The 15,916-nt window shown below is 38.3% G+C and overlaps 1 protein-coding gene across 1 annotated transcript in view; it reads left to right on the top strand.

Moving 5' to 3' along the window:
• Nucleotides 1-892: 892 nt before the first annotated feature.
• Nucleotides 893-15,916, top strand: part of LOC126260827 (staphylococcal nuclease domain-containing protein 1) — a 97,173-nt gene continuing 82,149 nt past the window's right edge. The window contains exons 1-4 of the mRNA XM_049958214.1: nucleotides 893-1,174; nucleotides 1,396-1,514; nucleotides 1,603-1,745; nucleotides 1,825-1,991. Coding sequence (XP_049814171.1) covers nucleotides 1,130-1,174; nucleotides 1,396-1,514; nucleotides 1,603-1,745; nucleotides 1,825-1,991 — 474 coding nt within the window. The 5' untranslated portion in view covers nucleotides 893-1,129. The remainder of the gene's footprint in view (nucleotides 1,175-1,395; nucleotides 1,515-1,602; nucleotides 1,746-1,824; nucleotides 1,992-15,916) is intronic.

Here is a 15,916-nt window from a genome sequence, read left to right as displayed (position 1 = left end):
GAGCACATAGCACGACCAGCAAGGTTACCAACAAGCTTCCCTCCGGTCAATAACACTCCTCCATCAAGATAACGTGCTGTCTCATCCTCTCAAGAACCGCCATCCAGTCACAAACTTTGTTTGATAGCAAGACAATCGTTAGAGTCGTACTGATAAGCAACTGCTTTTCGGAGTGATGGACAGCATCCAACTGATTGTCCCTATTTATGGCTTTCACTTTTCAGCTGTTTCTCAGAACACACGCACTTATTTTTGTCATAGAGTAGAATTTTACACTTGTGCGAGAATTAAAGTGGGGAAGCTAATATCTATGTCACTCATTTCTGAAATTGTCTGAGAAATTGGGGCAGTACATCAAAGAGAGTTCAGCATTTCTGCTTCAATTTTCATAACCTCGATTTCGGTTCCTGCCTTATCCTTGAGTATCTGTTCTGGACACTGGGTTTGGTGCCGCTACTGAAGTTGAACAAAGAACGAGAATTTCTTTGGGTTTTGTACGAGGTCTACATTCTCAGCTTTGATGTTGGGTATGATTGTTGAAGGAGCAAAATAATGTCTGCGTAGAAGTGGGCACGCTTTGTCGATCGGAGCATAGTGATGTGAAAATAAATTCAATAAAATCTACTTCCAGAGCTTACTTCACTAATTGTGCTTCTGACATATTATTCCATGCAATTGCGTGAATAATCGACGAGAACATGAAACAGTTGCTATTTTCGAATTTATTTCATAGCGTCTGTACTGTTGCAGTTCTTCGCCTATCACATCACTTCTCATAAAAAAAAGAACACATTGATTTGTCAACACTTAAGCTCTCGTCTTGTGCTTACTTCCGTCAAAGACATTATTTAAGTGCAAGTGGGTTCTAAGTACTGTAGAAACTATAGGAGTGACACATGTTTCTTCACATCACCAGGAGAAAGGCAACCCATAGCAGCGGATAAGCAAGTGAAATACATTAAGAGTGTTTGACATACACAGAATGTTTCCAGATAAAAGACGAAGCAGTAGCTGCACCGAATGAATGTTCTGACTTCTACGCAGACACTTTGGCAGCGTTTCGACGATAAGACGCGTGTGACGTCACGTGACTGACCTTTTTCAGCACACCTCTGCATGGTCCAGCAGAATGACTACTCAACAGCCGAAAGTAAACCGTGGTATTGTTAAACAAGTAAGTGAAGTTTGTGAAATAAAGTGGATCTATTAGAAATAGCCGATAAGTGTGTAGGTATTGTATGTGCCTTGTGTTCAAGGATTTTCCTCGAGATGCTTTCTGTAGTGCCCTGTTGGCATAACATTGCCGTAGCAGAAACCATGCTTGAGACGAACGTCGCATATGGCTTTCATGGAACACAACCTAAGCAGTGTTACTGGAATAGTTTCTTGCCTTAGGTCCTGTCGGGGGATACCATAATCATCCGAGGGCAACCGAAAGGCGGTCCGCCAAAGGAGAAAACTATAATCCTTTCCAATATAATCGCACCGAAATTGGGTCGTCGAGCAACAGCCAAGTAAACATTTTTTCCCCAGTCTTTCTATACAGTTTATGTACAATATGAGTATTTATCCTTGTACTTATCGAGGTATATTTTTTCTCAGTTCAGAGGAAACCAAGGATGAACCATACGCATGGGATGCTAGAGAATTCCTACGGAAAAAGCTTATTGGTGAAGAAGTTCTTTTCACCCTCGATAAGACTCAGAACACGAGCAGAGAATACGGATGTATATATCTTGGAAAAGGTGGGTGCATGAAGCTGTTTGACTACTCAACTTATGTAATGAAGTTTATATTAACTAATTTTTCTCCGTCTGTCATCAGATTTGAGTACGGCAGAAAATGTAACGGAAAGTCTGGTAGCAGAGGGCCTGGCAAGTGTTCGCCGAGAAGGAGGTCGGTCTGCAAGCCCAGAACATGCAAAACTCGCAGAGCTTGAGGAGCATGCGAAAGCAGCAGGAAAGGGAAAGTGGGCCCAGACAGGTGCACAGGTAATTATAAGTGTTACTGCACAGTTTACAATTGTGGGAAGAACCATGATGTGCAATAGAAGATTTAATGTGAAAAGAAGTAGATGTGTTGCTAGAAGATGAATGCTTCTTTGCTACTCTTTAAGTTCACTAACAGTCTCACTACTGTTGGCAGATAGTTGAAGAGTGAGGAGTCGTGAAGCTCCCAGTAAATAATGTTGTTGCTTAGTTTTCACATACAGCCTGGTGGAAAAGAATCCACTGCCTTATAGTATGATTGAGAAGTTTACTACATTGCTATTTGGTTGTATTTGCAACTGTGGAGGCTGTTTGGTTGGTAAATTTCCCCCTTCATGTAATAGTATTTGTGTAACTCCCCTAGGCAAAAACGATTGCATTTGTATCTGCACTAACCCTTACTCATCAGTCTGTTGCCTTCCTCTCCCACGCCTTATAATATTCGTTAATTTGGTGCTGTACTTTAAAGGTTTATAACAAGTCTGCTTCATATTTTAGTATTGGCACTTTGATTGCCCCCCCCCCTTTTTTTTTAAGTTGCTACTGCATTGTTTTATTTAACATGCCTGTTCAACAGTCCTAAAGACTTAAGCATTCTCTTCCACTTGTTTCCTTCACTGACAGCCTGTGTTCCAAATTAATGTCTCCTCTGTCATTACTTGGGGACTAGGGGAGAGAACTTTTGCTGCAGTGAAATGTTTCTTCATTCTACGTTTCTGTTTTGAACATGGTTTTTTGTTTTACAATATGCTAAGTGGACCATCCCCATCTTTTCAGTATATAATTTTAATTTCTGTTTTTTATTTTATTATTTTATTTATTTATTTATTTATTTTTTACAACTTCAGTAGTCTGATGTGACATTGTTCAATAAATTACATAGATTAAGCATAGGCCTACATATGGAGCATATAATTTTCTTCTCTTAGTAGTGCTTAGCAACCTTAATTATGTCTCAAACCATAGACTCCTATAGTACACTTTTCTGGTTGGGAACATTTTTATATCTTTCACTTCAGCTTTGTGTAATGTTGACAGCAATGTAAACAATGAATTGCTCAATTGTAGTTGAAATTAGTCCAAGCTGGTAAAAGATTTCATTTATACTTACCAGTGAGATAGTTCACCTGGTCAGTGAAGTAACTTCCCACTGTGTTTAGCAAGGGTTGACAAAGAGTTGTTGTGCAATGGATTTGTCATAAAGTGCTGTTTATTTAGTGCATTGATATAAACTGAATGTGGATACTCAATATGTGGATTTTTTAAAAAATTGTTGTATTAGTCATAGAATTTTGGATATTTATGGGAAATACGGAAGCATCCGATCCCGCCCGTCTGCTTTGACCCATGACGTCACAAATATGGCGGAAACAAAAACAAACACACACACTTTCCACAAGAAGCCTAATGACACTAACGGGACAAGTGCGGGAAATGGGGTGTTTTGGGTGGGGGGCAAACTAAATATAAACAAATTTAGATGTCTTGCGTAGCTACAACGTGTAAGTGAAGACAGCCGTGCATGAATACCCACCCACCTCCCCAGGGGTCGTAACCCCTGCAGCCCATAGAAGATAAAGATGCTTCAGTAGCTGATTAGTGTTTTTTGTCTTTAAAAAAAAAAATCTCACGGGATAGAACGAACACATCAGAAAGATAAATATAATAAACGAAAACAGAAATTGGAGGAAACAGATAATTAAAATAAGTAATAAGTGTTTTTAAATTTTAAAAAAAATCTCACGAGATAGAACGAACAGATCAGAAAAGTAAATAAAGTAAGATAAAACAGAACTGGAGACAGCCACACTCAAACCAAACTCCGAGCCGTCATGACGTCACACACGACAACACCCTTACGTCACGGGTCAAAGCCGACGCGTGGGATCGGACGCTTCTGTCGACCCTATTTATGTGATATTTTTATGTGGTTATATATTCTGGCTGTGAAACTTAGCAAGTTTTTAAGTCTTCTGTTGGTTGCATTGCAGTGCAAGAGGAAAAGATGGCCAATGATTTAGTATAAACAGCAATGTTGATAGTACTTATTGGGGGGACACCTGCACATCCTATCCAGGTATGGGCTAATGTGCATTTATGGTGTCGGCTGCTCTTACATTAGGTGTTGCTGTTTTCAGTTTTTTGTTATTGGTTGTAGACAGTCAGTGAAGTTTTATTAGGTTGTGACCTAATAGCACAGATTCAACTGCTGTTAGTTAAACATGCAGCAATCACACTGAAAGCCACGGTTATTGACTAGTTTGATATTGCTCACCCACCTGAAACCTTGATTGTGGTGACTTTGATCTGTAGTGTAGACCAAGGTCTGACTTAGGCTGGAATGTGATAAATAGGTTGGTAGATGGCAAAGCCAATAACCTAAATGTCAGAAATGATTGCTGTGCAGTGTAGGCAGAGATATGTTTGTATTTTCAATCATCTACTGTGTCTTACTTCAGATTTTTTTTCACAGATTCAGAGGATGTGGGTAACTTGGTACATCATAGCACAAAGTAACAGCTAACTTCATTTATGAAACTTAGAAAATTACTAATGAGCATTGTGATTGGCTACTCACATTGACTCTTGATTCATCATGTTAGTTTTCATCTTTCATCATACAATCCATTACGAAATAAAGGTTGAAAGTAATTTAAAATTATTTGTTGGTTCCAGCGGCTGTGTTAATTAAAATGTAGTAGCAGTTGTATTAGTCAGTGGTTGTCTGTCCTCACTAACAAACAGATGAGATTCTGTGTTTGATTGCTGACCAGATTCAAAAATTACAAATATAGAAACAAGTGCAGAATTGAAAATGAATTGAGGTTCCTCAATAAAATTCTCAAAGATAGGTGGAAGTGTGCCACTGACTGGAAAAGACAAATGTCAGTCGAATCTATAAGGATGGCTACAGTACAGAAACACTCAAGTATAGGCAGTTACACAAGTATAGACACATGTAACTGACCTCTGTGCCATACAATTATAGTATGAATTTTGTGTTCATAAGTGAAGAATTTTCTTAAGATTGAGTAATTTCTCTGCAGGAACTAATATGCGTATCACAAGCCCAGATTATGTGAATTATACCTTGGTCTATTTGTTTATGCAATCCAGAAGTCGGTAGTTAGAGGAGCTGGGGTTGATGCTTTTTTTTATTTCACCAGAAACCCTTAAGCACAGTTATCTAGTTGACAGATGCTGTTGGATTGAATAATTCATACCAAACAGAAAAAGGGCACTCAGTACATTACTCTTCATAGGGCGGCAAAGTCAAGAGTGAAACTGTTCGATATAGGTAAATGACTTGACGGGTAATGTCTATAGCTGTATGAGGTTATCTGCAGGTAACAAAGTTGCAGTTGTGTACAGGGAAATGACATGCTTGGCTAGGAGACCCTGAGGGGTAGGGAAGAAAGAGTTTAAGAGCATGATGAAGGAAAGGCTATACAAAATTTACAGTGTATCTGGTATAGAGGTTGGAAGTACAAAAACATAACACTTTACCATGCCTAATACGGTTCAGTAAACTCGTTGGCATTCAAAACAGCTTCCAGTCATCTCTTAATGGATAGATACAGATACTGTGTTTTCAAGATAATCCTATACCACTCTTCTTATAAAATAGTGCCAAGTTGAGGTAATAGTGATGGAGATGCACTCTACTAGCCAAAGCAGACCACAAGGGTTCAATAATCTTGAGATCTGATGACTGAGGGCCAGGGGAAATGTGACAGTTCATCCTCATCCACAGAACCAGTCCTGGATTATGTGAATTGTGTGAACAGGCTCCCTGAACACAGCATTGGCATTGGGGAACAAACATTTTACAATGGGTTGAACGTGATCAGCCAAAATTCTCACATAATCATTGGAAGTTATGTGACCATAGAGTAATCGAGGATCTGTGGAATACCACAATATGGCTGCCCAAATAATCACTGAAACCCTGCCATGTTTCATGGATGTAAACGCTACCAGTTGTCAGAAACAATGTGAAAAAAGACACAGCCAACCAAATGACATTCTTCCATTGTGTCATAGTCCAGGTTTTATGGTTTTGGCACCACTTTCTTGCTACAGGCATTTGCATTGATTAGTGGTCTTGGAATTCCAGTTCGCCTGTAATTCCCTGCTTGTGAAGCTGCCTTTGTGCTGTTTTGGTGTTGCATGATTCTCGAGTGCAATATTCAGTTCAACAGTGACTTGCAGCTGTTGTCCTCTTATTTTTTGTCAACATCCTTGCCAATGATCATCCAGGACAATCACTCAACACAGACTTTTGCCCTTGTTGTGACTTAGCAGATGATTTCCCTACATGCACTATAAATCGTTGATAAGGTGCATGTTGAAACCACAAACAACTTTGGTTCCCTTTGTTACAAAAGTGCCCACCATACAAGCACCAACAATTTGCTCAAATTAAAGTCCACTTAGCTCTGATATAATGCATTCAAAATTATGCAGAACACACTTCTGATCATGACTGATGCTTGCACTCTAGGACGTTGCACAGGTGTCATTAGTGTTCAAACTCAACAGTGCAACCTGCAGACTTGGCTGTCCCCTGTATTTATGAGCAAACAAGCATTTCTTACAGTGTTTCCACATTTTTATCCAGTCCCTGTAGTTGTGATGTAAGGCTGGATCAACTTATGTTTTAGACCTATTGGAGCCAGAAAATCACTTTGAGAGGATAGGTTGTGTCTTTCTCATTTCTGGTGTGATACAGAGTTGAACCTCTTATGTAAAATGTAGAACTAGGAAACAGCGCAACAGATAAATATTTCACCCATTCCTCATTTGGAATGTCACCTCTTCTATATATAATTTACAAATATTTCGTATAAGTTGTCTGAATTATGGTTAATTACAGTCCTTCACCACTGCACAAACAATACCATTGCCACCTAGCATACAGCTACCATAATTAGAGAGCAGCAGATGTGACCAAATTCAAATCTTGTGCGGTGGTCTGGTGGTGGGGAGCATGTGGCTGGGAACTGAAAGGCTGTGGATTAGATCGCAACCAGGTCACGTTTTTTCATTCTGCATTTTCAGCTAGCATTCACCTCTTAGTGACGTGGAGATTCGCCTCAAACGGAGCGTGGTTTGTATTCAAAGTTTCATGTAGCTGCCCTTTCCTCCATTGGAAAACTGATTAGAGATATGCAATTTATCTTAAGTGATATCAATTTGATTGAAAATGTTTCAGAACAACTGCACAGTGAAACATGAGCCTTCAAAACAAGAGGCTTTCAAAGTTTTATACATAAAGTAAATCATTTCTGAAAGTCTACTTCGGCAAGGAATGCAGCTTTGCTTTATTTATATAATGTATATTTTGCAGCAGTACAGCAGATGACTCAACTTTCAGCTTCTCGCTTTCCTTGAGGCAAACAAAGAAGCAAACACGATTCTTTGCATCGTGGGGTGAGGAAGTCCCAGTCACAAAGGTTCTGCAGCAAAAAATTACAGAAAAAGTGTAACAGTCAGTCTGTTCATACTAAGCTTTACAACGGAAGTGCCAGCACAAGATACACATCTACATCAAACATGCAATTTTCTTTTTCATCTTATTTTGTTTGTGGTCTTTGGAGACACACACACACACACACACACACACACACACACACACACACACACACACAGTACCTGTTCACTCTTTTTTTGTGTATTTGGGATAATCTGATGCTAGTGTAGAGATTTTGATACACTTTTCATTTAATCGATAACTGATTTTGGAGGAAGGTTTGAGTATATAATTTATAAATGTTTTGTGGCAGATCAGTAGAACTACGAAGTAGTAGTCAGCTACCATTGTGAAAATGATGCCATTGCCATCAAGCAGTGAATGGCAGAACTCCTTGGATCCATGACTCTGCTTGGCACTACTCTTCCTTTCATGTACCAACAATAAGCAGGCTGTACTTGAGTTAGTGGTCAGTGTTCACTCCTTTAATGACTGTAATTGTTCATTCAGACTCTCATAAAATATTATGGTGACTTTGCTTCAGTAAACTATGGTTACTCTTTCTTAATATATATTGCAATGCTAATACAGTCTAATTTTGGATGCTGTCCTATAGCCTCATATGTAATAATTAAATTAAAAGAATGAAAATGTCAAAGCAGCTATCACCATCCACTGCTTGTTTATCTGAGTGTTATATTACTCGCAGATATTGATATAGCTGCACATGTCTCTAGTCCTCATGGCTGGGCACTTTTGTAGGGCTGACCTGCTATTCCCTTGTGACAGTGACAGGAAGACATTGCTGCCGCCTCCTGAAGAGGACGAGGTAGATTAGTGTAGCACAATGCATCTAAGCATGAACTGCACAATCTTGTGAACACGCATACCCACTGTTTTTTCTGTGATGTTTAACAATAGTGCACCTTGTTGCCTCATTCACAGATATCACAAATGCCTCAACTGACAGGAATGGTGAGCTGAAATACTGTGTTCTTTCATCATTTATCATCAAAACATTTATGCCATGTACATACAGAAAGAATTAGTAAACGTTACGATAAAAGTGAAACAGCCTTATATTAAAACTCCAGTTGCATTCACAGCTGAGTCAGCAGGCTTAATTAGTGTTTGGTTTGAAACTTTACAGGTATGTGAGGATTTTGAAATATTTTCAAATAATAAGCCAGGTGGCGTCGTCCAAATGACACCAGTATTTCAGCAACACACTCTGGGGTTGCATTTTAAAAGAATCTGTTGAGATTGGATTACATGATGATCTGATAAATGGTGGTTTCCTACCAAGGCAGGCTTGATACCCATACTTGAACGTGCTCACAGCATGGCATTCTGGAAGATCCACTCATGCAATGGCAACAGAAGAGCTGTGATCACACCACATAGATGCGCGCACACACACCCACTCTGAATCAGCAAAATCTTCAATTACAGTTGCAGCACAGACTGAAACCCATCCCAGCAGCACACACTCCCTTCCACCTGGCCAGCAGAACTGTACCCAGAGACAGTGGGCCTGAACTCTACAGTGGGAGGGAGGCAGTATGTGAGATGGTGCCTGTGGCATATGATAAAGACCACGTGAAGGTGGAAGTAACTAAGCTTGCAAGAGTATTGTCCCATTTAGATAACACACACAACTGAATACTGGAGAAAATTTCAAAATCAATCTTCATTGGTAATTGACCATTGCCTGTTAACTAGACATGTTGTGAAGTATTACCACACTAAGATGTTAGTTCTTATGTCACACTGCTGAGATACAGTGATAGATGGATGGATACATTGATGTTAAAATTGCAGAAAATGTTTTAAATTGTGACACAAGATAATACTGCAGGCCTGTCTGCTTATAGAAGAGCTGATGTTGATGCCAAATCAACAGAAAAATGGGACTGAAAATTAATGACCAGACAATAAAATGTAAACTTGTTGCTTATTTTCAGTGATAGCTGGTGTTGCAGAGTGACCAATGGGTTTCAGTTTCTGCGCACAGCATCCATTACATCAGTGATAAATGAGTATGTTCTGTAAAAAATGAAATTGGTGATAATTGTGCAAATAGACTAGTATAAAATACATTCAAACAATAAGGGTCTTACACATAGAAGGGGATGTAGCAAGAAGTCCAAAATCGGTTAAATGAGCAGGCAAACATTGCAGGCATCATCCATACAAGCACGTGGTATATCACTACTGGCAATTTAATCCATTGTTGGAATGTTGGACTCTGCCACAAAATTGTTTGTTCAAGCAAGTCTGCACCTTGAAAAAACTGTAGAACAAACCAACATTATGGTTTTCTTTTTGACCGTGTGCATATTATAGCTATCAGATGGCCCAAATTTCATTTAATAATACACCCAACTCATTTGTTTGTTTTTGGCAATGTCTTAGTGTGTATTCAGTTAATTGTATAATACCAATTTCTGTCCAAACATTGTATCAAGATAGTTTTATACTTCCTTCATTCCCCTTTCAGTAGACAAATTAATTGTCAGTGCTGGGTGAGCAATGTGTCCCAAATCTTTCTAATTTAGATCTCTCGTGCCACTGTCAGTGCTTCCTAATCAAGTCTCCTTTGCATCAAGAGAATGTCTTACCCTTCTACCTGTAATTGACACCATTTGCCTAACAATTAAAAAAATTTTCTTCAGTTACTAATTATTGAAAGCCTGTTCCAAATATATGAATACAATAATGTATGTTTTCTTGAATCTGCTTGGTTTGTTAATCACATTGATTAAATTAATTATTGAGTACTTGTTCTCTTAAAACTTAACTGATCTTCTCCTAACTCCCTTTCTCTTCTATTCCAGTCTTCAGTGAACTACATATGTGAGTCTTTTTTATGCGTATGCTTGTACCTTGAGTGTACAGTATTTTTCCCATCTGTCTGCTTTAGCTTTCTAGGGAACTGTAATAATTACGTTCTTTCTAAAATCTGATGGAACTTCCCCAGTTAAACTAATTTAGTTGCTGATGTTGTATAGTTATTGTCCCACATTTTGGCATGATGTCTGTAAGTTCCATAGGTATTTCATAAATATCTGAATATTTGTTCTTTCAGAGATGTGCAACTCTATTAGAAATTCTGAAGGTGTACTAATCTTCTCTCAACTCCTTGCACTGAATCCACATTTTCGATTGGCCTGATTTCTTACATTATTTTCCCCTTCCATTCACTAATTACCTTTTTCATTTCTAATGGTTGTGCTCTTTTTATACACTCTAAAGTTATTTGGTCAGCTTGCAGCACCCATATGATGCTTAAATTTTATATCAGTTTCATATCTTTTTCCATTCATTCCTCATCTTTGCTAATTTCTGGATTAATATCATATCTGAGTGACCAATATTGTGCTGTTCACTTTCAACATTTTTAAATTTTCATTCTGTGTTTGTTAAATCCTGCCCCATTTGTTTTTAATGGCTGCCTCTTTTCCACCTTCTCAGTCGTAGTACTTTCCTGCGAATTTGCTACACTTCTTTTAAGATCATTCCATTCCATTGGTTTTCTAAAACTATTCCATGACATGCCATTATTTCTTTTCACATTCTCTTCCAAGGCATTCTGGAGCTTTGTTTCTTCAGTGTTTATAGGTTCCTAAATTTCAGCTGCTTTCTTTCATTAATAACAGTGTACATTCACTGTCAGGTATGGCTCTTGTGTTCCACAGAAGAGAAGGCTGCTACATTTGCTGATTGGAACTAACCTAGACGTACACAACAGATAAGTCTGTAACCGCAACCAAGAGTCCAGAAGAGGTGCAATATTTATCTCTCACCTAAAGTTTACATACTCTCCTTTCCATTTCATTAATCAACTACTAAATAACACAAAAAGCTAACTTAAAGGCAGGGTCCATAGGTAGCACAATTATCTGATATTCTCACATTTCTCTGTACTTTATCGCAGAAATTGTTGTAAAAGACACGTCTTGGAGAGATGGTGTATGGTAGCTTTGCTGCATGTGTAACGTCCCCCCCCCCCCCCCCCCCCCCCGGTGTTTAATGTTTTGAATGTGATCAGTCCGCTGTGTTAATGAGTTTGCAAGACAAAATAGCAATGTTTCTGTGACGCCATGCATCTTTCGCTGTGATTGGCTGACAGAAGCAAACTGATAGGCCGCTATGTTGCAGTGCTAACATGTAATGTTTGTTGGTTTTCATATTTATATCTGTATATTATGAAGATATGCAGTTTTGAGTGATACGTTGCATTAAAGAGCTGTCCAAAATGTATCATTTTTGTTAAGGTTTGTACTAAAGAGTCAGAAAATTTCACATGTGTTGGAACACACTACCACCCTTTTTTAAGAACTTTAATGTCATACGTTACAACAAAGGAATTGGTCCTTATCACATATTAATGCAATTCTTTTGCTTACTTTTATTCATTTGTTTATTGGTCAAATTTGCTCATCTCCATTTCTGCACTTCGTAATGGTCCAGTTGCCATTTCATTGAAATGTGGATGATCCGATAGTCCTTTTTAATAGAATGCATTACAAGTGCACAGCATGTCCTTATTCATAGTATTTCGTATGAGTCGTTTCATCTGTTTTGGCGTAAAGAAGCATCATTTGGCATGTGGCTGCCATTGGGGTAGATCGCGGTTAAGTGCAGTAGCTTATCACTTTGACGCAGAGCTGCCAAGTTGTTTTCACTAAGTTCAAAGTATCTGATGCTTTCATGAAATCGGTTTGGCTATACAATATAATTTAGCTCATGATGTAAGTCTGAAGGCTGTAATTTAAACAAATCCACATCTACTTTGTTCTGTTCTTGGGAAAGCTATTCGATGTTTCCAAAATGACAGTTTGAAAAACTGTGCAACTGACAAGTTATCATTAAAACTGAATCAAATGATTGATGTGAGTTACGATGAAGTCGCAGATGTCTTGAGCACATGCCTTTCTTGATTCCGTGAAATTCGCATTTTGCAGTTGGTTCTTCTTGCTCCCAGTGATAGTCAGTTATCTCTGCATAAGCCATCAACAAGCAAGGAATTGGTTTTTCATACCCCTATTTCCTCTATTCATTCATGGACCTCTCTCTAGATGGTGACGTGTTATCATATTTCAGTGCGCAGTAGTGAGACATTTACAAACTTTTTTTCTAAGAGCAATTAAAATGAGTACAAAAAAATTAGTTTCTCCCGAAATCAGTCGATTAAATAGGGGTGCAAATGTAAACGTCAAGCTGCACTACAGGCCACTGGTCACCATTGCTTTTTTGGCATTCATTTTCATTGACTTAGCCAAATCATAACCAAATTATCACCTTTCTACATAACGTAGGCCTCGGGCAGTGCTACATATCAGTCTGTCGCTACAGTCAAACCAGCTGAACACCAGAATAGAATTGCTAATGCCAAGAACAAAAAAACATCTAAAACACTATTACAACATTAATACTAAAGACACACAATGATGCATCAAACAGCAATAGAGGCACAAAGGGAAAAGGATTCAAAAGGGATTTTGTCACTCTGTTCATTCAATTTTGATGTAAGCAGTGATATGTGAAAATTGTTGTGGTTGGTAGGACAGCTGTAGGCTGAATGGACATAGCCTTGGGTAGGCCCATAAGAGCTGTATTCCACAGGAGCCACACACCCAGACGTCTGGTGCATAGAACTAATTGGCATTTCCATGTGTAGCCTTGAGACAAGCTACTTGCTGATTAGAAATCATCACTAGATTATTAACAGTTTCAAAAACATTGACTGTCATTTATTAGAAGGTAGAATTTTACATTAAAACTTCAAAACAACAAGTCAACTATTAAAATGTGTATACATCTTCAGGCAGCATAACTGTCAGCATGCGAATTATCTAGACTATATTCATCCAGTATTTGAAAATGAAAGCACTTGAGAGACTTACGACAAACTTTACATGGAATTTAAAACCTAAAAACTTTCTTTCTCTGGCACCTCCTACGGAATAATAAAAAAAAAGTTTCACTTTCTATATTTTCACTGTTTGTGCATTAAAACTTCAGCATCAGACATGATGTTTAAATTTATTACTTCTTTACTCATTCTATTCTAGTACACACAAGCACCAGATTTGCTTTATCCCCCGTAAAAATAAAGCTCCAAGATGGTGCCCCCCCCCCCCCTCCCTCTTTTGTTTCCTATACTTCCATGCTATCTGTCCCGGAGTCTGCATGAAAATGTTTGGGATTTGGAAAATTGTGAACTTTCGAAACAAGTCTCTTACTGGTCAAACAATGTATGTGATTCTTTATTTAACCTACTTTAATATACCAGGTGATCAAAAAGTCGGTATAAATTTGAAAACTTAATAAACCACAGAATAATTTAGATAGAGAGGTAAAAATTGACACACATGCTTGGAATGACATGGGGTTTTATTAGAACCAAAATGCAGGATGGCACTCCACCCCATATTGCCAGACGCGTGAAAGATCTCTTCTTGCGCGCATTGTTTGGTGATGATCGTGTGCTCAGCTGCCCCTTTCGTCATGCTTGGCCTCCCAGGTCCTCAGACCTCAGTCCGTGCGATTTGCTTTGGGGTTACCTGAAGTCGCAAGTGTATTGTGATCGACTGACATCTCTAGGGATGCTGAAAGACAACATCTGACGCCAATGCCTCGCCATAACTCCGGACACGCTTTACAGTGCTGTTCACAACATTATTCCTCGACTACAGCTATTGTTGAGGCATGATGGTGGACATATTGAGCATTTCCTGTAAAGAACATCATCTTTGCTTTGTCTTATTTTGTTATGTTAATTATTGTTATCTGATCAGATGAAGCGCCATCTGTCGGACATTTTTTGAACGTTTGTATTTTTTTGGTTCTAATAAAACCCTATGTCATTCCAAGCATGTGTGTCAATTTGTACCTCTCTATCTGCATTATTCCGTGATTTATTCAGTTTTAAAATTTATACTGACATCTTGATCACCCTGAATTAGTGTTGTGTTATATGTATACATAGCTTTCAAGTTTGCAGAAATGTTTATCAACATTTTCATTAGTTGTGATGATGTCAACGCTCTTGTTTCCTACCAAGTTCTTGAAGTCCATGGCTGCTTCACTAGTCTGTCCCCTCAAGAGCATAATTCTGACATTTCGAATACTTTGCACTCATGTTTACAAATGTTTTCTCAGGCAATGGTGGAATCAACTAAATATCATGAACTTTGCATACAAAATACTCTGAAAGTTCCATTCACAACCTGACTGAATGGAAACGCTCCTCCAGGAATGACTAACCAAGGAATAAAATGACATTACATGATACATGCTCCCAGTTATACCATAGTTTGCCTATTCCTCAGATAGCTGTTACTGGCTTTATCCTGCAGTTGCACAACTGACCATTAGTGCTGGAAGTCAAAACTAATGACTGAAGGCTGATTGGAACATTGAAAACTTATTTTTGAGGTTTTTATTCGGTTTATCAAAAGCATTACAGGCTATTTTTACTCTTTTTTTTTCCACCATATTTTACTCAAAGTATAAAACCTCATCTTCTGGTTCTGTTACTTTGTTCTTAATTTGTACAGTTTTCCTTTCGGCGTGATTATTATGGTATTAGATTTTGTATTAGCATAAGTGTTTTTCAGGTCTACTTTCAAAGTAACTGTAGTGAATTTTTCCATTTTTGAAGATTATTTTGCACAGGTGGCAAACAATACAAAGCCATTTGCAAAACCATCATTATTTAGTTATGTTCTACTAACATATCTTCCTTATTTTTCCCAGTTTGGTTGTTTGAAAACCGTCTGGAGCTGTTAATAGTAGCTTTAGTGATGGAATTCCCATTGTCAGACACCTCTTTAAATTCTGAATTGTCCACTATACTGATGCAATCTAATAAGAGTTTCTGCATTGATATATAGGGTCATTTCAGCAGAATGTCACATAATTTGTGATTTGATTCTACATGTGAAAATACACCAAAAAAGTCTTATGAACATGTGTCCAATTTTCAATCATTACAGAACTGGAGTGGGTTGAAGACTATACACATCCATGAATGATCATGAAGACAAATGTGAATATTACTTACCAAAATGCTGTATAGGTGCTGTGGGGGAAATAATTATGGTGTGACAGTTGACAAGAGGTGTTTAGAAAGTCCCCCACCAATCTCAATGCACTTGTCAACTTGTTCTAGGATGTGTTGTGTTGCATATTGAACATCATCTCGGCAGGCAAAAGTGTTGCTGATGTGAGCAACAAGTTCTTCACATTTAGCCATCTTCATAGCATACACCTTCCCCTTTCACCAACCCGATAACAGAAGTGTAACATTATTAGGTCCGGTGATCTGGCAGGCCAGTTAATGGTCCACCATGGTCAATCCACCATTGAGGAAATGAGTTATTTAGATACTGTGCTACTTGTCCAGCACAGTGAAGTGGTGATCCATCATGCTGCACGTACATTTCCC

This window comes from Schistocerca nitens, chromosome 5, assembly GCF_023898315.1.
Source record: "Schistocerca nitens isolate TAMUIC-IGC-003100 chromosome 5, iqSchNite1.1, whole genome shotgun sequence".
NCBI lineage: Eukaryota > Metazoa > Arthropoda > Insecta > Orthoptera > Acrididae > Schistocerca > Schistocerca nitens.
Note: the sequence above shows the minus strand (reverse complement) of the source record. Positions and strands in the feature narration are given on the sequence as shown.